Genomic DNA, 23219 nt, shown 5'->3' on the forward strand with positions numbered 1-23219 from the left:
GTAATAATAAAAAGCTATGATTACACCAAAAGCTATGGGTTATTAAGAGGATTAGGAAAGGGACAATCTTCCGAATACGAATAACGAAGGCCGAGAATAAAAATGAACAGTAATAAAGGTGGCTAAAGTTGCATCAGTATCACCTGTCATGATATTTTATATGAATGGCCCAAAATTTTATAAACTATCAAACAACAAAACGATTAAGAGAGATAATAATATCACAACCATGAGGGTGACAAAGTGACGAACAAGAATGATAAGAAATAATACAGTGAATTTGCATGAAGAACTAACTGCATGCTTCACTTGCCCCAACTCCAGCACTCGGCTAAAAGTATAGGCATCACTGTTTCAGGTGCAGAACAACCAGGATTGGTTTTACTCCTTAAATTCCGGTGGCATACTTTGAGCGCAGGGAATAATGATTCATTGGTCACTCCAACGTTTTGGGCTTTGCTATCGCTAATTATCAATAAAATAACAGGTAAAAGACAAATGTCCTAGATGAACAGCTGATGAAATATGATCCAACAGAAGGATGAATATGAATTCTCAATGGCAGCAATCCATCACATTTTGTTCACCAAGAACAGTTATTTAGATCATCAACATGCACATAATCTTCAAAACCCTCAAAAGGAGAGTGCTTTCATCCAAGCATGTACACGTAGGTTAATAAACAACTGTTTGGAAATATGAAATAAACAAGTTCAAGAATATTAATAAACCAACTGATAGTCTATACACGCTAAAACCAAAGAGACAGCAGCAGCAGCAGATCTGTTGATCATATACTCCTGTCTGATCAGCTGGTTGATCACTTGGTGCTCTTGTACAAGCTGTTAATAACCGTCTGAAAAGAACAATTACCATGTCAAGAACATAATCAACATTCAAAAGGGTTGGAATACGAGGAATGAACAATTCAAGGGTTGTTCCCCCCTTCCGTTTTTCTCTGACAAAGCTGGAAGATGTTCAACACGACCAAACTGTCGTACAAGCAATCAGCAAGTGCAAAGATCCACACACCAGGGAGATCAAGTTTAAAGAGAACAGCTTTTATGACAAGATGACTAACCTGGTAGTACTTGAGCAACTGTGGCCGCTTCTTCTTGTAGGTTGGGGTAAGCAGATCACGTTCCATGTCAAATGGTACAGGATCAAGGTGAACAGCTTTTATGAACTCGAAACCTTTCAACTGCCAGAACATTAAAAAGCAGCACATGACATCAAATTCCAGGGGCCAAAAAATCATTCAGCTAGTATACAGTGACAGTTATTGGATAATGATAGCAAAACCAACAAAACCGAATATGAGTCAGGAAAGTTTACCTTCTTTGCTTTGGCAATCTTTGTAAGTTCCCCAAGGATGTATTCTTTAGCTTTGGGATTTTCACAGAGGGCAGGAAAATCTTCACTGATACCATTTTCTCCAGCCCAATTCTCCAGAGCTTGTTTATTGGGATTTACAATGGCAACAAGGAAAGACTCAAAGCTATTCCCATATATCCATATCTGAAACAAAATCAATTATGCTGGTTAATTAATAAAAGAACTTATAAAACTCAATGATGAGGTAGAGAATACTTTATTTATTCAAATTTATTTTGATTCAGTACTTGTGGGCAATTATAATTTACTATTTGTTGCTAAACTATTAAAAAGGTCAAGTCAACATCACATATTATCATTCTACCAGCCAGCAGACCCTCCAGCGTTCAGTTTATAAAGCAATTCTCTTGCCACCTTTGCTTGCACCACAGTGCAGCAAGAAAATTATGTGACAGCCTTAGCAGTCAAAGATTCAGAAGCCCCCTTCTAATGGTTATGAAAAATAATACTTTCAATAAAGTAAATAAACTTGCAAAGAGATCTTTAAACAACAGCGCTTGCAAATACAAAATGACTGGCCCTTCCATTCTTGCTTAGTCGTGCTTTGCTGCATATGCGCAGATAAAATCCCATTAGAGAGGCTGGTTAAAGTCAATTGCGGGAAAGAAAACATATCTGCGAGGAATATCACTTAACTGTTTGGAGCTGGCTCTACAGAACAGAATTTCTTCACTATTTACGTATGTTTCCATGTGAGTTCTTCCTTATAAATTCAAATCCCAATATATATCAAAAGCCTCCTTTTGTCTCTCTTGTTCATGACAATCTGAGAATATCACCTTCAACAAGCATTTTAAGTTTTAATTTCATTGTTTTGGCATCTATATTCCATCAATAAAACCATGTCTACCATATAACCAGAATGCCCTGGCCATTCCCCAGCCATGAAACCTAGCACAAAGCGTACCTTACTTATAAACATGCTTCACTCTGCATCTTTTTAGATAGATACACACCTGTTTGGTTTCACTTCCCAACCATGATTAAGAGATACACTGGCAATGTCTATGCAGTGCTAATGTACAAGTACATTTATGATCCAAAACAGTACTTTCAGAAAAAAAATCCTAAGTTTCCTATCCTGACATCTCATCTGCCCTGCATATGCTCAATACTCCCACAACATATAACAAGAAATTTCTCAATCATGCAATTGAAAACCTTCTTAACAAGCACATGATTATATATAATAAAAATGAAGGGCATTTACGAATTCAAAATACCATAAAGAAAAAGAACATCAATAGAACTCTTTTTACCAGAACATGCCCTCCATGTTTCCATATTTTTCTATTATATATCTATAAAAAAGTGCATTACGTGAATCCTTAAAGACACCTTTTTATAACGATAAGCTTCCCACAGTGATTCTACTTGCAACTTTCACAACCTCACTTCACTTGCTATATACTCATTACTCTAGCTGTCCCCATTAATCCAGCATATCGATTTTTGCATTCTCATGTTTGCGACCCTCAACTTTAATGTTTGCATCATCTTTAAGACCTGGCTTTGTGCCAAACATATAACACCATATAGTAGGTACATTATCTGATAACAAATTTTTCTTTAAGAATTCATTGCATGCAACGATCACCAAATATTATGGAAGCAGAGATTGACTTCAATAACCAATATCAGTAACATCTTAATCTATTCTCCGATTTGAAGTTCAATTAGGTGAATTGAATTAAAAGAATTCAAAGGTTAACCTTGTTTTGTAGTAATCACAAATTGCACAAATTTTATCCTTCCAGTAACTTCCCTTACGCCATGTCCTTAATAAGGTGGTCAGCTTATGAACACTTTAGAGACATTATAAATAACCAAAAGAAGACAAGAAGGAAACTAAGCCATGTATTCTACCATAGTATATCACAGTAAATTGAAAATAATAAATGATTATTTCTTAAATTACTTGTTCACATGACATACAAAGTCTATATCGGGAACAAGACCATAGATGTTCTCCAGATTTTCAGCTGCAACATACTCTCCTTGCGAAAGTTTAAAGATATTTTTCTTCCTATCAATAATCTTTAAGTTTCCATCTGGTTGCCATTCTCCAATATCTCCTGCATACAACAATCATTGTAAACATCAGTAGTGAAAAAATGGCCTCAAAATAAATTGGTCGCACAAGAATAGTAAATCTAAGTTTGAAAAGTGTCAAACATGAAACCAAATGCGCAGAGTTTAAATATCACCAGAAGTTAAAGTTTCTACATCAGGATTTTGACAGTACCTAATAGGTATCCAACTTTACCAATGTGAGATCTAAGCAAATGCTTGTTCAAATAGAAATGGGGCTAAAAAGAGTCATTGTTCAACAAGGTTAACCAAGCCAAGCAAAGGTGACAAGCAAATCATCACCTTAACCTAGAGAGATTTCACATAAGCACCGAGTTACAAGCTTGTTTCATCATGCATGTATACAAGACAGGTTTCTATGTGACAAACAAACCTGTATGAAACCACCCATCAATCATAACTTCATTTGTAAGGTCTTCTCTTTTATAATATCCTGAGAACAAGGTTTTTCCCCTGATGCAGATTTCTCCACGGGGTATGCTTGAGAGGGCATCATATCCCATTTCAGGAACAGACTCAAGGCGCACATCAACATTTGGCACTGGAGGACCCACAGTTCCAACCATTGCAAAGTCATTTGGTAGTGACACAAATGTTCCCGCACAAGTTTCCGTCAGACCTAAAATAAGAACAAGCGTAATCAGCTGTTTATGATAAACCCAAAACAAATCTCTAAACTGAGTGTAAATAGAACATTTACTTGCTGTCATTTCATAAAAACTATAATAGGGACCAATCTTGTAGATATACATAACAGATTCACACTGATGGACAATAATTTTTTTAAGTGAAAGGAAGGGTAGGTCCCAAGCAAAGTTCACTAAGACAACCTTTTGTGATACCTTAACTGGTTATTGAAAACCAATGAGCCACTTCCGTAGTTGCAGTAAGTTTATCAAGGACTTAATGTTTTTTGCAGTGTCCCTTAATGTTTAGGTAAACAAATTAAATGAAAACAGTATGCAGTTTATCAGAGATGCATAGTTGCATACCGTAGCCCTGTAAAACATGCGCACATGTTACCACCCGTAAAAAGGCTTCAACATGGGTAGCTAAAGGAGCTGCTCCAGACAGGATGAGTCGTACATTCCCACCAAACGCTTGTTTCACCTAAGTGCAAAAGAGGTACAAATTCATAAAGCAATATAAAAACTATTAAGGGCCTCCAGTTTGAAAACAACAACATACAAGTAATATCTTCATAAAAATCTAAAGCCACCTTATTAAAAACTATTTTATCAAAAACTGGAGATGCCTCATCATGTTTACTTCCCCTCTTCATGTTATGTAGTTTGCTGCAAAATTCCATCTCATGTATTAAAATAGATGCAGCAACATTGATAAACTATTTAATAGGTAAATGGAATTAGCACACTTTAAAAAGTGAAAACAAGGAAAGAAAAGATAGACAGTATGAAAAATCCAGAATCATAGTTTCTGGATCTAAGTAAGATGGAGATAAATGATTCATGACATAATATTACTTTGAAACTTAAAAAGGATCTGACTATCAACATCAAAATTTAGGAAGTATCACATGCAGAATTTAAATGGAGATAAAAAGAAAAACCAATACATGGCAGCTAAAAGAAGTGATCGAACAAGAGATAAATCGATCATGGTTCGGAAATTAGTCATTATACAAGAACTTACTATTTGTAAGCAAAATGGAACAAAGCTTGCTTCAGAAAGCCGCCTGAAGAAATCTTATCTTGCAGACCTGGAAATAAGTAGAATTTAGATATAGTTTCATTATGCACGAAAAATGTACCCATGAACAAAAAAGGGGGGTTGTTCTCTGTCAGTGGTCTCTTGCAGGCAAACAAAAATTTTCAAAGATCAAACAACTAGGTAAAAAAGAAAAAAAAAGGAAATAAAATGAACTATGATTTGTCCGCAAGAGTCACAGCATCCGAAGAATTTTGATAAATCCGTTGCAAGACACGGCAATATGCTTGTGTATGGAGACAAAAGTAATTATGATTTCTTTGTTCCTGAAAATATTCTATCTCCTAGACATCGTAGAGAATTGAGAATTCTAATTTGTTTTAATTCTCGTAATTGGAATTTTGTGGATAGAAATCCAGAATTTTGCAATGAAAACAACATAAGAAACTCTGGAAAATTTGTGAATGAAGACAAGCATTTTAATACTAATACAGATACAAATAAATTCATTAAATGCAAATTGTTTATCTTAATTGTCATCAAATTCTTTGGAAAAGAATGGAAAATTAAGATTCAGTGAGAAACATCCAGTCCAGAGGCACGCAGATGCCACTATCCAATACAAATATCCAATACTTTCATACTATAACAAAATCACACATTTATGTACATATTAGCATGTATGCCCTATACGTTGCATTTAGAAAATATCTATGACATTATCTCATTAATTTGTAAAGCACTTATAAGCGCCTTATATCACCAGTATTCTTTCTTCTCATACTTCAAGTGGACTCAGTTAACTTGATTTTTAGCATTGCACGGGCCAAAAGTATAATAGAGATAAAGCATGAACAAATAAGCCTACACATTTGAGTGATTATGCACACCTCCATACTCTCACAGATTGTTGACATATTTCAAAATCTATCAACATCTACCTACAAAACTACATGCAGATGTCCTAGAACATGCAGGGGTAGCAACACACTCAAAAACTTCCATTTTAAATACCACCTGAATAGATTCGATCCAGTACACGTGGAACGGCACAAAAGACAGTTGGTTTGAGCTCTCCGATATCTTCAACTAATAGTTTGACATCCTGAAGAAGAAAACTAAGTATTCAGTAATGATTTTTATTCATTATAAAAAAATCTAGTTGATTGGCTTACCCCATGCCAAAATCCAATTGAGGCCCCATGAAAAATAAACAATTCCTCAATCACTCGATCAAAAGAATGCGCCAAAGGCAGATATGATAGATAAACATCCCTATCATTCAACTGTAACAAATTAAAGAACAATAAGTTACATAAATTCGAGGTACTGAGTAATTTATCACAGATAAAAAATACAGTAAATACCTAAAATTGTGCTATAAGCTTTGAGGCCTCATTTTGCAGAGGCATCTATAATGGAGCAATGAAGTTACAAAATAATTAAAATGATAATACCTGCTGTTTTACACAATGAAGCAGCCAATCCACACCAACAATAAGCGTAATAATGCTTTCATTGGATATCATTACACCCTTAGGGTCGCCTGTTGTTCCACTGGTGTACATTATTGTACATATATCTTGTTTTTCATGCACTGGAAGATCAAGTTGTTGATTTTCTCCCTGTAGGTAAAATGCATAAATTCTGTTTATAAGGTGACAATATATCTTTCGGATAATAATTAAAAAGCCATATTTACTAAAAGTTCGAAAAAGATTATGGGCATTTCTGCCAACTTAGAAAAAGAGAACAATGGATAGAGAGAGAGATACAATGTTATTACGATCTCTCCAACATTGCATCTTGCTTATAGGATGCCTTTGTTTCCACATATATATATTTCTGATAACTTGTATAGCTTATTCACCCCCTTAGATAAATCTCAACAAGATTCTTTTACTAAAAGAAACCATCATAAGGAAAACCCAGTGATTCCTTCAACACATCTATCTAGGATGTCGGCATCAAATAAACTCTGCATTTCACATCTGATTAGGTAATATCATCTTCCAAAAGAACACAACGTTCCACAATTTTCACAAGTTAGCGCAGAATAGGCTAAAGAGGCTGCATTGCGTCATCTGATAGAGCTTAAAGTGTTCAAGTGCATATTACCAAGTTTGAGCTTGACCATTACATCTCACCAAATTATAACTGATGACAAATAAGTTTTGTTCTCGGATGTCTACGACTCCCACAAAACATGGATACAAATATACAATAATATAGGCATTCCAATACAAGAATCTTTAAAAAGTATGAAGCAGCACATGGCTGGTTCCAGTAATACAAAATATGCTCTCTTTTTTTGTAAATACTTAGAAAAGCACCCATAAAGCATAATGTGTTTCCATGGTAACATAGTCCATACTCCATAAGGTAACATCAAGTCATCAACATCACATTCTAAAATTGACCATCCTGCATGTCCATCATTAAGAGGTTCGCATTCATCATTTCTTTTTTAAAAAAAGGCCCATCTCACCATCCTCAAACACATTTGTTAAGTATCCAAAGCCCTTCTTCAAGTACTAACAGATAGGGTATAAAAGGGGGGAAAATTCAACATGTTTCCTAACCGTATTCTTTTTGATGCATATTAATATCTGATATGTATAAACATGGCCACAGAATGCAATCTGAAGTATCCGACTATCCTTCTAGGACTCTCTCTTCCAGATATCAATTTCCTATATGTCTATGTTAACTCTCAGCATCCACAGTTTAGTGTTGCACAACAAAGGCCATTTACCAGTTCCTAAATTACTCACTGCATCTGGTCAAATAACTTCCATGATGACAATTTTGCTTTTGTCAATTTTATTTTATTAATAGTTGTGTGCAGTCAACTTAAGATTCTTCTATGAAAGTCATAATGGACCAAAGACTATTGTACCAAAACTAGGGCCTAGACCGATTGTCCGGCGGCACGGGTCAGTACACCCCCATGTCGTTGCATGCCGGGCTTGTACCAATACAGTAGAGGAGATGGGAGAGCAATGGCATGGGGTCAGCATGACAGGAGAAAGGAAGAGAGAGAAGGGGGAGAAAGGGAGGGAGAGAGGAGGGTGGCGAAGGCCGACGGAGGGCCGGCGGGGGCCGGAGCCTCCGGTTTTTTTGTTTCGTTCAAAACAAGGGTCCTTGAGGGATCTCCTTTTTATTTTCGAGATTTTTAAGTGAAGTCGGCAAACTTCTTACTTCGAAACTCCTATTTCAAATGAAACAAGCAAACTGGAGGTGGAGCCACTCTTCTGCCCCTCCGCACAGCTCCGCGACCCTCTGTCGGCCAGCCTCCACCTTCCTCTCTCTTCCTTCTCCCTCTCCCTTCCTCCCCCGCTCTCTCTCTCTCTCTCTTTTCCTCTCTTTCCTTCTCCTCCTCCTTCGTCGCCGGTTTCTCATTTTGGTTGCTGGAACCATTCCAGTCCACCGCCGGTATGGCTCGGTACGCTCTGAACCGGGCGGTTCAGGATAGTTACGGACTAAAGTAGGTCATAAATTGGTGTGATAAAGCTCACATCAACTTATTATCACATTGAAGATGGAAGAAACAAAGAAAATAAACATATGCAAGACAAATGTACCTAATAAGCATTTGGAGCCAATACAAGGAGTAGCTATACAAAGGGTCCCATTTGATTTTTACACAGCTTCTAAACAGTTGTTTTTAAAACCTATCTTAGAATGTTTAGAGCCACTAATTGGAGCCAAACATGAAAAAGTCGACAAAAATTTTGATTCCCATGGAAATATTATTATATGAATTAACTTGGTGTTGAACATGATTTCCGGATAACAAGAATAGTGCATCTAAGTAACCGGTGCAAAATATTGAAGTTTGTCACAGATTATTTGCTCAAGAAATAGTAAGCATGACAAATTATTTTACACAATAAATCTCAGGAGTCAAAGCAATGGACATACCACAAGCAAAAATTCCTCCCAAGAATATATTGCTAAACCAAACTTTTCAACCTCTTCTCGCTGCTCATGAGAGACTTTCCCAAAACTTACAATTGCTGTAAACTAAATGGTAGTATCAAGACAACATAGATGGTGCACCAATAGATCTGGAATAGAAGGGAGGAACATATAATACTCACTTTTCAGGAACTTGGTTGAATTGGGTAAGGTTTTCAACAACTGAAAGAATCACAAAAAGTTGGTCAAAGTATACGCAGTAAATTCTAATGGTGTGCAAATATTTCAATATAAAACCAATATTGTCATGACTGGTAACAACAATGTGAAAGTACTTTTCCTATTAAATGCAAGAATAGCTGATTCACATTTTTAAATGCTTTAAACTGAAATAAGGGAAATAAGTATAAACTTGTATAACAACCCACCAGAGCAACCTTTAAAGCATCACCCTGTCCTTCACACATCTACTGCTAGAATGTGGAGTGTTTTTTTAATCTGGCTAAAAATGTTGAAAATCAGGGATATAAAAATCTTGAAACCAAACAAGATTGTATAAATTAAGGAAAACTCAAAAGTTGCCTGAACAAAAACTTAGCAGTCTTGCTACTCTACCACTCACACATCAAAGAGCTAATGCCTTTCTTGGACACTGGCATGAGATTCGGATTCAGATACATGTCCAAGTGTTTGACTTGGGTAAGATAAAAAAAGAAGACACGAGGATATGCAGAAAATTTCTACTAAGTAAAAAAAAAAATCTAAGTAAATATATATGAAGAAAATATTAAAAGATATTATTTGTTAAGGTCTTACAGTACACTTGTTTCTCATTCAAACTCTCTGATAAGCTAAAGGATATTATGAAAAATAAAATTTTGCATAGTTACTCTAGTACCTACTTTCTTTACCAATCTCTAAAAAGAACAAAACCTAATTTAACATTGTTATATTGGGGCGAATTCATTGCTCGAAGAGTCCAGAAATTTCTAAAAGCTGTAAGCAAAAAAAATTTTGGCAAGTTTCCAGGTGTCTAATGCATATCTGATTCAGATACATATCAAACATGTATTCTAGGATCTGGGTCCAATAAATAACAAAGATTCTAACTGAAATTTAGCATGTTAAAGAACTTAGGCATAGATTTTCTATTTGCTTTGGAAGACAGCTAGATTAAATGAGAACTGAAGCTAGCATCCAGCGTCTTTTCATACTCAAAAAAGTAAGACAGTCCAAGACAATGATCTGGTGACAAAAATATGAAAATCTAATTTCAGATCATGGGATTGAAAAGGTTGAAAAAATCATATAATATAGTTATATAGAATAGACAGAACAATTAGTTCGAATTAGATTTTTTAGTCTCTAGATTTAAATTAATTTCAATATCCTTTATGATTGGCCTTATACTATAATGTAATTGTCCATATGCAATCCCAGATTATCATCAATCTAGAAGGCTATGTAGATTTTAATAACTGATATTTGGATTTATAAGACGAAAAAGTAACAGTAAACCATGGAAGAAATAACAAGATACCAGAATGACCTGAACTTTAAAAGAATATAGTTTTTAGATATAAAACAAAATATGAGATGGAAGGTAGCTAAGAATAGTGGCATATACGAAAGAAATCATGAAAAAATATGAGTATAAAGGATTCAAAAACTGCAGTACACGACCGGTAGGTAATGCCTGTACCAGCCTGTATTGACCTCAAAGCGATCGGTTCTGATATGGGTATCCCATAATGGCCAAACCACAAGCAGATATGTACAGGCCTGCTTTGCAGTGCATGTGTACCAACCCATGACCAATACATGCCCATATGATGGTTTGACATGCTTAAGAGGAACAGAACTTTAAAAAATCATGGATGTTCACATGAGGACATGGTTACAGAAAGATGAGCAAACTGCTGAATGGCATTACAGGTTGGCGAAATTAAAAAGATATATACTAATAAATTGATATTAATTATACAATACAGACTTATTTTATAACATTCTCGACATTTCACTTTAGAAGTTGTTCTTGGAAGGTAATGAAGAATTTCCAATACTTCATAAAATATCTTAATAATAAATTATATAAAATGAGTAGAAAAACTAACAAATTTGTTCACAGGCATGTGAAAAGGATAAGATACCTCCACAATCTTCTTTTCTTCAACAAAAGCAATCTGAATCTCAGCGTGACATATAATGAATTCTACCGCACCAGCGCCTGAGTCAAGATAAAGAAATAACAAGTGAAGCTGAATCTAATACATAGCACTTATCAGAAGAAAGTTGAAGGAAATTGAATTTTCCAAGTAAATTGCATCCACAGTCATAACTAAGGATCTGAATGAATCATAAGCACATTAGCTGCTGGCAAGCATCAGGCTGCTTCCTTGAAAGACTGGGATATGCTGAAAGAGTCTATGTCAGAATATGGGAGGATACTTTCTTCTTTATAATCAGGCAAAGAAGAAGGAAAAATAATGAGCTGTTGATTTCTAACTCCTTGTCACAATGAGAAAGGGTGAAAGAAACTCAAGTAAGATAAAAAAAGACGGGAACAGAAAAGGCAGAATGTCCCAATTTAAAACGATATTAACTTTTATTTCAGCTCCCTTGAATCAAAAGGATCCACTGAAGTCAGCATTCTGCTTAACTTGAGGAGAAAGAGAGGATGCTTTCCCAATACCCACCATGGTTGTGGCTGTCAGCACTAATGCATTCATGCTCATTCAAATCCATAAAGAACAGTAAAACTACATACCAAGGGTATCATACAGGGGAACACAGTAAATTCCATGAGCATTGCAAGCCTGTGTAAGTCATACAAAATTCATAAGATAAACAGAAATAAATTGCAAAACACATCAACGCAATAATTTTTCTGCATCTAAACCTTTCATAAAAATATTATATAGAGCATGCTTGACAGCGAATGTCAAAAGATTAGGACTCCATGAAAACAAAATTTGTCTATGGAAGTGCAAAAATACTTTTAAAGCCTCACTATTTGATATTGGTAGCTGAAATATTCAAGAATCAATATAAATGGCATTAGCTTTAAAACAACAATCACCAAGTAATTAAAAGCAGAATACCTCCATAGCGATGACCCACTCAGGACAGTTGGCACCATAGATGCCACAACGACCACCCTGGAACAGCCAAACTATAATGATTAACAGTGCTTTTCACAGTATTCTTATTTTTAATAAGAATATTTCATAATGTTAATTTATCAAAACAGTTTAGATGAAGGACAATGTCTTACAAGAAATACAGAAAAGAATCTTCACAATGAATAAAATTTTGTCATACATACCAAAAGAAGTTTCAAGAATGTGAATAAAAAAGGGAGAAACACATAGACAGAGTCATACTCAGTTTATATAATTTGGAATGCCAATATAAAAGTGATTTGCTTATGCAGCCTTTTTTACATAAAAATAACCAAGGGGAACCTCTTTTAAGCAAGCTCTAAAACTAAAAGAACTCATGGAATAGCTCAACTACTTATTAAACATCCCAAAATGAATTAGACCAAGCCAAACTCAAAATAACCACTCACAGGAAAAAAAAGGTACAAGAACATGATTTGACATTTAATGATCATCTTATATGTGTCTGAGAAACACCATTGTTTCAATATAGCTGCAGGTGTGTCAGCTGGCTCTCAAAACTTGAAATTGAGTGGTCCCTTTGGAAGTCTGACTGAGAAGGCAGATGATGTAGGGCCAACTTCCCAACCTCTCTAGCATAGCCCCAGCTCCATACATTTTTGGCTGCTGAAATTGGGGCAATAATTTATGGCATCACATGCTCTGAAAAGATAAATCCATCAAGTGCTGTCTTATCAAGAACTTCAATTGGATCAACTACCGGGAGATCCATGCACCTAAGCCCGTTGTTTTTTTCCTCCTTCTCAACACATATTGATTACTTGAAATGCAGTTTGATGGTTTTATGTCCTCAGTGTTAATAGCTGCACAGATCAGAATTTAGCTAGTGCAAGCTTGAGGATAGGCTGGGTACATCTCTCTTGCACCAGCTGGAAATATGCATATATCCATTTGAAGTGGTTGTTACCATGCAATCACTTTTCAACCTTATGTATCGATACATTAATTAATTGTTGTTTCCATCACCTGCCTAGATGGATAATACAGGCTTAACAGACTTTCGTTTATTTCTCTCAAATTTTCGGCTTTCTGAAGTTTCACTATCCATGGGATCCAAATGGTAGTCTTTTACCCCTGATGTAGTTCTCCTTCTCCTCAATATCTTTTTCTTACACCATAACCATAGATAAATCTTTAATTTTTCATTAGAAAACTATCTAATGAGCATCTTTTCTCAAAAAAACTAAAAACTCTCCATTAAGCATTGTAAAGAAATTTTACAAATATGAAATTCTTTTTGTAAGATCTCTACATATTAAATCCCTATACTTATTCCATTTATTTATGTTTGTTAGTCCTCAAGAACAATCTAGGTGTTTCTAACTTAAACATTGATAGATAACAAGAAAGAAAATTCTACTGATACACAGAAGACAACTATCCTAAGGCAAAAGCAGATAACAAAGAACTTGTACCAGAAGATGTCACTTCTTGGTTAGACATTATCAAGGAACTACAGACTTCAATGTTTCTATATTTAGCAAGCTGTTATAGCCCAGTAGTTTTAAGCAAGTAGAGAAATTCAGTAGAGCTGAAGTAGTTTTTTAGATTTTATAAATTTACATCCACAAGTTGCCAGTATCCCTTCATACATGCATCATAAATTTGTGGTTGCATATATCAGCATCAAGCAAGTTCTACAGAATCAAACACACGTACAAACTGCAACAAGGAAGGTACAAGCACTTTTAGCACAGTATGAGAACATATCACCTACAACTGATTATGAAAATGAGCTACCCATCATGAAGCGTATATACTATGCTACCCTCGCTTCTTATTCCTTCATTTCCTCCCCTACAGATGTACTGTTACTCGCGTCCTAGAAATAACAAGCTCATAAAGAGAAAAAGATGATAGTAGATTTCCAAATTAAATGGAAATTCCATGCGAGAGGGACCGACCACATGCTTATTTTTTAGAATTTTCAATATCGTAATACATACATAACTTTGTGTATTGAAAAGTTTTTCCTGCTCATTGCTAGAACTTGTTTGAGCCATGTACTTAATTTGATACGCGCATGCACGCACAAATATAACAAACAATATCTCTTTAAGAAGAAAAAAAATTACCTGCTTTACTCCACAGTAGAGAATGGAAGCCCCAACTTTCATCACAATGTCATATACTTCTTGGTAAGTCAACCAGATATATTTACCCGCCTGCCAGCCACAAATAAACAAACAAAGTGAACAAATCCAATGCAAAGAAATTATATAAGGGGCATATACTACTGATAAAGAGGACTAACCTTCCCATCGATGAACTCGCGACGCCCAAGCATTCGATTCTTTGGATTCCTCTCCACAGACATGCTGAACCACAATTACAGACAAGTCAGCATCAACAATCAATAACATCATATTGGGAGCAGGGGGCGGGGGGGAACAAGATATATGGACGCTAAAATCCCGGTTTCTTGTTGTCCTAATTAGTTTCACACATATTTTTCCCGAGAAAAAAAAAAGAGAAAATCTTCGAAGATCGATGAATTTCCAAACAGAAAGCACCGAACAACGAAAACTAAGAAAAGAAAAGAACTGGTTTCTCGTCTCAACAAGAACGAACGGTAGAGAGGAGGAGAACCATACCGGAAAACATCCCAACAGCTCTCCAAGCCCGGGTTGGGCGGTGGGAAGCCGTCCTTGGCGAAGACGCTTCGGTAGACGGGGCCGACGGAGGGCCCACCGTCGCTGCCCTCCCGCCCCTCCTCCACCTCCACGAGGTGCTTCATCTCCAACACGAACTCTCTCCGATTGTCCACGCCTGATTCCCGAATCAAACTCAGGGAGACACAAGCGAAGGCAGTTACGGATTTGAAGCATACCGCAGTTGCGGAGATATGCCCACCGCTTTTCTCCTTCTTGTTGGCGGAAAGGGCCGTTGGTTTTTTCCATTACTACGTACGGGATGAAGGAAAGCAGGTGTTGGACTGTTGGTCCAACGCCTGGCGTTTTAGCCCAAGTTCTTAAGGGCGAAGACCGAGATCTGATGGGCGGCTTGACGGAGAAGCAAAATGGGGCACAAGACTAATGAGCTGAGTTTGGAGTTTTTATCAAGCGTTTTGCATACAGATGGATAAAATCATGGACAGGAGATGCGTGAAAAAACGCGGGATCTGGATGAGTTCCGATATGATAACACAAAATAAAATAAAATAAAATAAAACTAATGACTGAAACAGACGGGTGGGATTTTTCTGAAGAACCTCGGCACAGTTAAAAAGACGTACTTTACAAAATAAATTGTATGGAATGGGCGGCACAAGGCTTCTCGCAAATTAAGGCTTCCACCAGACAATCAGATTCTCTAAAAAAAAAGACAGCTTCTTTTGTCTTGGAAGAATCATGAGCGGTTTAACAGACAATCAGATTGCTGCAAAACCATCATTAAGCAGGCAACACAAGCAAAAAATCCCAGACAACAGGGAGTTGGACAACATCCTCTTGCTACAAATAATGGCAGTACTCGAGCAAATGTGGCCGCTTCAAATGCTACTGGTTCAAGGTGAACAGCTTTTATGGACTCAAAACCTTTCAACTGCAAGAACATATATAAGAAACAATATAGTCTGAGTTCCAGGAGCTTGAAAACCACTTAAGCCAGCAAAAGGGAATGATTCTTAATTCAAAAAAAAAAAAAAAAAGTGAAGAAATAAGCAAACTAAGTGTGAATTATGAATTTGGACCTTCTTTGCTTTTGCAATCTTTGATAGCCCGCCAATATTTCTTCGGCTCTGGATTCTAAAGAGGACAGGATAATCTCCACTCATTCCATTCTCTTCAGCCCAATGCTCAAGAGCCTGTTTGTTTGGGATTTGCATTGGCAACAAGGAAGACTAGACGTTACTCCCATATACTGGAACAGAATCATCTCAATTACTCAATGAGACAAAGGATTCAGAGAGATCAATTATGAGGAAATATAAATAACAGAACCACATATTCTGAGGATTTATATTACCCTATTCCATCATAATTTACCATTGTAGTTGCCACATGTTAAGTTTACTATTGTAGTTGCCACATGCAAAATGTACTATTGTAGTTGCTACATGCTAAACACGTCAACATATAAAGTCATTATAATGCATCAGTTATTATCATTCCACAACCCAGTGGCACCTTGCACTTTGAGCCCATAGAGCAATCCATTGCCACCCCTGCTTGCACCTCCAAGCAACATTTCTAAAATTCAATGGCAGCTTACACAGAAGCTGGCTTTCAATATTTGAGGGAAATAACAACTCAAAAGAAGAAACTAAAATTGTGAATGAATCTTTAATATTGGGACTTCCAAAAGAATCATGACTGGTCGTTAGTTCTTTCTTTGTAGGTAGCCATGCACTAATGACTACATGAAACAACCTGTAATTTGAGCAGGAAAATGCTGTTCAATGTTTCAACTTGTCATAATCTAAGCGGAGAAATAATAATTGCCCAAACTAGAAAATAAGCCTTATCTGGGATCTGGATCTTCAGAAAATTCTTTACAACTTATACATATCAAAGCAAGCTCTTGAAATCTTTCCTTGCTGAATGATTCAATTTTCCCTCTCCTCCAACTACATTTCCAGGTAGGCGCTTTAACATGACTCCAAATTCCTCAATATCTCAAAAGCCACCTTTGGTGTCTCTTGCACTTCATAATGCCATTTTTATTTGCTTTACCTTCTACCAATGTGATGTCTGAGTTTGCTTCAATGCAGCCCCTCTCTCCTATATATAACCAGAATGTCTTTGTCCTGCACCATCCAAGAAGCTTATCTACTTGATAAAAACACTTGAAACTACCCTTTTATTGATAGATACACTCGATAGTAGGAATTGGCTACTTTCACAGAGACATAGGCAAAGTCTATTTTGCTTTCACGGCAGTGAATTTATTTAATCCAAAAGCACTTCTAGGGAAAAAATATCAGGTTTCACCATTGCATGGCTGGCCCTGCGCATGCTCCATACTTGCATTACATTGTCATGCACCAAGGATGAAGCCTTCTTACATGATGTGAAGCCTATATCATCGACAAGTTTTCCTTTCTTAACAAGCACACAAATTGTATTTTATGAAAAAAAAAATTCATAGATGCATTCAAAAGGCTCATAAGAGAAACAACACCGACAACTTCTTTTTCCCCTTCCACCCAGAATTCTCACAGGTTCAGTACACTTGCTAAATACTCCTTGCCTTTACCATCCTTACTGATCCAGTATATAGTGGCATCCACATATTTACCACCCTCATGGTTAGTGCCCGCACTATCTTTCAAAACCTCGCTTTATGACCAGACATTTCAACCCAAACAAAATTAGCAGTTCATTTTTAAATATTATACTATGACCAAACATTTCAATCCAAGCAAAATTTGCAATTCTTTATTTAAATATTAGACAAAAAATTCTTCTAAGAATCCATTGCATGCAATGATCACAAAATACTCTAGAAGCATATTTTCAACTAAATAACTGTATCTACTTATTAGATATGTCTGTATCTTTTTCCCCTGATACAAGGAGTTTATTAGATAAATGACATAAATGAATATGAAAGTCAATCATGTTCCACATGAAGTGAAAATGATAGAATTTTACTGAAAATAACACATAACTTATTACACCATACCCTTAACAAGATAATCTGGGACATGTTTATATAGGCAGTCTATATATCAAAAAAAGAAGAAGATATAATTGAAAAAAAAATTGACACAATAACGTGCCCCAGAAAACTGGAAATAACGAACATAGTTTCTTCTACAAGATATTTGTTCACAAGAAATATCGAGTCTCTATCAGAAATAAGACTATAGAATATAGATGTTCTCCAGATTTTCAACTGCAACATCCTCTTCTTGCATAAGTTTGAAAATATTGTTCTTCCTATCAATCATTTTGATGCTTCCATCTAAATGCCATTCGTCAATGTCCCCTGCAGTAAAACAGTACCAAGTTGATAATAATGCACTAAAAAATGGATGCACACAAAAGTAGTGCATGTAGATTTTGTGATAAGATCCAAGCATGAAATTAAACACATAGTATGATATCAAATGTTAAAATATGCATATATATGTTTATCCATTAACGCTAACCATATAAATAGGTACCTTAATTTATCCAAGTACGAATATGCTCAGTTGATGCTTGATTTTGATAGAAAGGGAAACAGTTTGACAAATGCCCAACCAGATCAACCTTGTCAAGCAAAAAGTTGATAAGCAGATATTAACCTTAATCTAGAGAGCATTTATATCAATGGCTAGTTGCAGGCATGCTATATCATGTGCATAGAAATGACAGGTGCATTATAAGAATAAAAAACCCGTTCGAAAACACCCATCGGCCCTTCCCATTTGTCGTATCCTGAGAACAGGGTTTTTCCTTTCTCCACGTGGCTGTGCTTGCGAGGGAATCATATCCCATTTCAAGAACAGACTCAGGGCCACATCAACATTTGGTACTGAAGGGCCCACAGTTCCAATCATTGAGAAGTCATTTGATGGAGAGACAAATGTTCCCACAACATTCTGTTAGCCCTAAAATGAAAACAAGTGTTATCAGATTTTTTAAAGATAATCAAATCAAAGTGAAAATATGAAAATAAGACCAATTTGACATATCTAAGTTAGGACTAGATATTTTAAATCTATGAGAGAGATTTATGAGCTTGCAACGTAAAGTGCTTATCTTGGAAATTACATTACCAGGCACCACATAATAATATATAATAGACAAACAAGACCAGTTTAAGCTTTCACTATATCCCCATAATGTCTTGAGAACGTATTTTACCTCGAATGGACTCTAGCCTTAGGAACAGAGTGCTTTTATTGTTGGGAGAAGTATCTCCGACAGCATTGTCCTGGCTCAAGAAGCCATCCACTCTATGCGTCATGTTTCTGGTAACCAACCTCTGATGGCCATCAACTTAGATAATGGAGCAGACCTATGATCATGTCGGATGGATCTATCTTGAAGCTGCCATGAGACACTTCCAATTTTCAGAGATTTAGATTAGATGAATAAATGGCTGCATCAAAGGCCCTTCATTCGCTATCCTTGTCAATGGAACCCCAACAAATTTCTTTCATTCAGTTATGGGGCTGCGAAAGGGGGCCCCTTTCGCTTTTCCTTTTCATCCTTTGCACAAAGATGATGTCAAGAGCCATTACGGAGGAGATTACAGGTGGTTCTATTCAGGGATACAGACCCAATCATGCTAGCCCATATGTTACTCACGTTCTATTTGTTGATGACTGCTTGCTTCTTTCACGAACAAAGGCATGTGATTGCACTACCTTGAGAAAGGTAATTGCTGATTATTGTGCTTAGTCAGGAAAAATAGTTAACCTGACCAATTCAGTTGCGGTGTTTAGTCTGAAGATGGCAGTTGCTACTACTGAGGGACTCTAATCTTTTGGGAGTTAAAAGAGTTGATAGCGTGGGCCAGCACCTAAGGTACAGTACCCATGAAGGGCGTAAGATTGAAGTCCAACAATCTCCATTTTTTTCCTCCACAAAAGCGACCTGAATCTCTGCATGGCATATAATGAATTCTATAGCACCTGCACCTACATCAAGACAAAGATATGACAGAGTTGAATCATTATATGCAGCAATTATCAGCATAAAGTAGAGCAAATTGAAACCTCCAAGTAACTTGCTTCCACTGTCAGGGTTCATCCTTCTGAAAAGAAAAAAATATTTAACATGCCAAAAAAATCCCATATCAGAATATCACAGAAAGCACCCAAGAAAAGAGATAACACAAACACAGACACAGAAACAGACACACACACACAGAGAGAGAGAGAGAGAGAGAGTATGACTCAACAAAAATCAAGATCAAGTTTAACTTCAATTTCCACAGCCAAGGAGGACAAACTGAAACCAACATTTTCCCAAAGTTCAAGGGCCAATTCAAAAAGAGAATGTTCGCAGATCATAATTGTAGTTAACTTCACATGCATTACAAATCCATTAAGCTTGTGTAACCACATACCTAGAGTATCATACAAGGGAACACACATGAGCATTTCAAGCCAACATAAGTCATATAACATTCACACCAGAAATATGAGAGAACAGCAATATACATCAGCACATTAGTTTTGACTGCATCATGAAACCACGTGAAATAATGAATGTTAAAGATAATTTTTCAATGAAACAAATATAGTCTGAAACAGCAAAAAAAAAACACACTTATGTGATAGTGCTAGTTGAAAGTTCCAAGAATGAAATTTGCTTTAAACAAAGATAATAATAAAATAAACAAAGAGTATCTCCATACTGAAAACCCACTCAGGACAGCTGGCACCATAGATAACACAAGGACAACCCTGGGACAAGCAATTAAAGAAATCAAATCGGAGTTTCACTATATTTTTCAATATATGTTCTTCTTAATATATGAAAACAGCCTACATGGAAAGATACTTCTATTCAAGAAATACGGAATAACTCTGCCACAAGCAACATGGACAAACCCATCCTCAGTTTCAATAAATTGGAAGTCACGATTCAAATTTAATAAAAGCAATGAGATCTTTTTTTTTAATGTAAAAAGTGTTAGATTGGAAAGATCTTCAGAACAATCTCAGAAGATTGAAACAGCTCCTAAAATAATTTAAATATTAATCAATATCAGCGAAGTATCAATCCAAGATAAAATCAAAGTAACCACATGGACACAAAGAAACAATAAAAGTTTCTTAAAATATTGTAATAATTGTGAAGGAGTCTGACTTAATATTCAGTAAACACTATATATTTGCTTCATAATTAAGACAATTTCAATACAAACACAAGTTGTCTTTAAAGTGGCCTTAGAAACTTGAAATTAGCAAACACTTCTCTATGTTTGAAAGCTGGCTCAGAAGGCAAATGGCATAGGACCAAGCTCCAAGACCTCTCAAGAGTATCCCCAATTTCATGCTCTTTCAGCTGCTTCCAGCAGGGCAAGTATTTGATTTATTTTTTCATCAGGGATTTTGATGAAGGAAATCTGTCATTGACCATCTTATCATGAAATTCAATCAGCTCGTTTATTGGAAGATCCAAGCACCTAATCCTAACCCATAGCATGCTTCTTTGTCTAGTCCTCATTAACTACTTGAACTATGGCCTGATGGTTTAAGGATTTGCTTAGCTTTGCAGAGTTCATAATTTAGCTCATGCAACTAGTAGCTTTTGCAAGCTCGAAGGAAGGTTGCATAAATCTCTCTCTTGCAGGATAGAGAGAGGTGTATACATACTTTTTGGACTGAACTCCTGACTTTCTACTGCCTCACAACCTAGTATATGATATTTTAGCCAATTGCAGTTACCGTGATGTGTCTAGATAAATACTACATGTGTGTGTATGTATAAATATATATATGTATATATACGTTTATTGTTTGGCTTTCTGAATTAAGATCTTGTCAAGTTTTGTCCTTTTTATTTTTCTTCTTCATTCTTGCAAATCCTTCCTGCAGTTCATCGATGAATGGATACAAACTTTATTGTGCCATTAGAAACTCATAACAACAACAGAAAATTTTATATTAGAAAAGCTTTAACCAACTCTTTGATTCACATACCAATAACTGTTTTTACAGCACCATTCCACGCACAATCAAGATGACCAACTAGAAATAAAACCAAAGTTTTAAAACTACAGAAAACAAATACATCACAGTTAGCCCTACATATTTAAAAATTAATAATAATAACTATACCTGCACAACTCCACAACTGCGGATGGAGGCCCCAATTTCATCATGATATCGTTTTCTTTGTAAGTCAACCAAAAATACTTGGCTGCATCAAAAGAAAGAAAGAAAGAAAGAAGAGTGAACAAAATTCTCTCAAAAGAAAAGAAAGAACAATTCGATATCAAGAAACCATGTCCAGTGGCCTTAATGATAGAAAGAACTCACCAACCCGTCTACAATCTTGCGACGGCCAAGTATTCGGTTCTTGGGATTTCTCTCCACAGAGATGCTGAACCAGAAAAAAGGAACATGTTCAAACCGATAACCGACCCCACCAAAATCTTCTTCTTGGAATTAATTCCGAGGCTACCTTTACCATATTATTTTGAATAACTTCCCGGCGAAACACCCAATCAAGATTTAATAACAATTAAAAAAACAAAAAAAAAAAGAAACATAGCTAATCCTCGAAACATATCGAATTAAAGAAACATTTGAGTGTCTAAAACCGATCTGGACCATCCATCAGGACCCCACAAAACAAGAACCATATTTTCGAATCAGAAATCCAGATCAAGAAGAACGACGAACCCCAAGACGACGAAGAAGAAACGGAAAAAAAATAATTATCGACACCCATCGTCTCAGAGAATACATGTAGCGCGAGGTTTCTTGATAGAAGAAGAGATCAGAAGAAACAAACCGGAAAACGTCCCAACAGCTCACGAAGCCGAGGATAGGCGGCGGGCTGCCACCCCTGGCGAAGACGCCTCGCCGTCGCCGCCCTCCATGGCCCTCCTCCACCTCCATCAAGTGCTTCATCTCCGCCGTCCCTCCACGCCTAATCCTACAAGAGTTTTAGTTTTAAAAACAGAGAAGCGAGCGAAGACCTATGAAACAGAGCGGAAGGATTTTGCCGGGACCTTTTCTGCTCGTGAGGCGGAAGAAAAGGAGAGGAGAAGACGGGCGGGTTCTTGGAACTTGGGAGAAGATTTCCATCCCTCGGTCATCTTAAAACTCGCTAAGGGCCCGAGGCAAAATCTTATGGAGGCGGAGTTTAAAATAACGGCCGTTTATATAGTTACAACCACCAGGATGATAACAGTTTCGGAGAAAGTCGGCTGTGATATTTATAATCAGATATTCAAATAATAACATTCTCTGTTTTTTTTTAACAAAATAGCACCTATTATTTAATATTTGCATCATCCACCTAAAAAAGATATTACTTTTGAAATCAAATATTTACACTAGCTAAAAAT

The 23219-nt window shown here is 36.3% G+C and overlaps 2 protein-coding genes across 4 annotated transcripts; both read right to left on the reverse strand.

Moving 5' to 3' along the window:
- Positions 1-526: 526 nt before the first annotated feature.
- LOC103706399 (long chain acyl-CoA synthetase 4-like) lies at positions 527-17418 on the reverse strand. Of its 2 annotated transcripts, XM_008790523.4 has the most exons (20): positions 15949-17417; positions 14852-15800; positions 14512-14575; positions 14333-14422; positions 12177-12233; positions 11843-11891; positions 11226-11302; positions 9258-9297; positions 9079-9173; positions 6612-6779; positions 6330-6440; positions 6172-6259; positions 5140-5206; positions 4706-4781; positions 4479-4596; positions 3860-4105; positions 3331-3470; positions 1336-1518; positions 1082-1201; positions 527-856 (listed from the first exon to the last, which is right to left on the reverse strand). In XM_008790523.4, exons 2-20 carry the CDS (start codon positions 14992-14994, stop codon positions 821-823), a joined length of 1968 nt encoding a protein of 655 aa, XP_008788745.2. In that variant the 5' UTR covers positions 14995-15800; positions 15949-17417; the 3' UTR covers positions 527-820. The 2 variants fall into 2 exon arrangements, with proteins under 2 accessions (XP_008788745.2, XP_038986238.1); XM_039130310.1 differs by lacking the exons at positions 9079-9173; positions 9258-9297 and having other exon boundaries at positions 15949-17418.
- A 382-nt stretch (positions 17419-17800) lies between these two features.
- On the reverse strand, positions 17801-22984 carry LOC103706088. Of its 2 annotated transcripts, XM_026805758.2 has the most exons (7): positions 22881-22984; positions 22661-22798; positions 22183-22246; positions 21982-22063; positions 19052-19946; positions 18367-18795; positions 17801-18188 (listed from the first exon to the last, which is right to left on the reverse strand). In XM_026805758.2, exons 1-5 carry the CDS (start codon positions 22965-22967, stop codon positions 19619-19621), a joined length of 699 nt encoding a protein of 232 aa, XP_026661559.1. In that variant the 5' UTR covers positions 22968-22984; the 3' UTR covers positions 17801-18188; positions 18367-18795; positions 19052-19618. The 2 variants fall into 2 exon arrangements, with proteins under 2 accessions (XP_026661559.1, XP_026661579.1); XM_026805778.2 differs by lacking the exons at positions 17801-18188; positions 18367-18795; positions 19052-19946 and adding an exon at positions 20609-21891.
- Positions 22985-23219: the final 235 nt, after the last annotated feature.

This window comes from Phoenix dactylifera, chromosome 9, assembly GCF_009389715.1.
Source record: "Phoenix dactylifera cultivar Barhee BC4 chromosome 9, palm_55x_up_171113_PBpolish2nd_filt_p, whole genome shotgun sequence".
NCBI classification, from domain to species: domain Eukaryota; kingdom Viridiplantae; phylum Streptophyta; class Magnoliopsida; order Arecales; family Arecaceae; genus Phoenix; species Phoenix dactylifera.

Excerpts from the sequence above, each read along its gene's own strand:
- LOC103706399 (XM_008790523.4), bottom strand. The coding sequence starts at position 14,994 with ATGAAGCACCTCGTGGAGGTGGAGGAGGGGCGGGAGGGCAGCGACGGT. Across the intron at positions 14,576-14,851 it reads AGCTGTTGGGATGTTTTCCG|CATGTCTGTGGAGAGGAATC; the intron begins GTATGGTTCTCC and ends ATTGTGGTTCAG. Across the intron at positions 3,471-3,859 it reads TGATGGGTGGTTTCATACAG|GAGATATTGGAGAATGGCAA; the intron begins GTTTGTTTGTCA and ends TGTTGTATGCAG.
- LOC103706088 (XM_026805758.2), bottom strand. The coding sequence starts at position 22,967 with ATGACCGAGGGATGGAAATCTTCTCCCAAGTTCCAAGAACCCGCCCGT. Across the intron at positions 22,799-22,880 it reads CCGCCTCACGAGCAGAAAAG|GCGTGGAGGGACGGCGGAGA; the intron begins GTCCCGGCAAAA and ends TTGTAGGATTAG. Across the intron at positions 22,064-22,182 it reads GCAAGATTGTAGACGGGTTG|CCAAGTATTTTTGGTTGACT; the intron begins GTGAGTTCTTTC and ends CTTTTGATGCAG.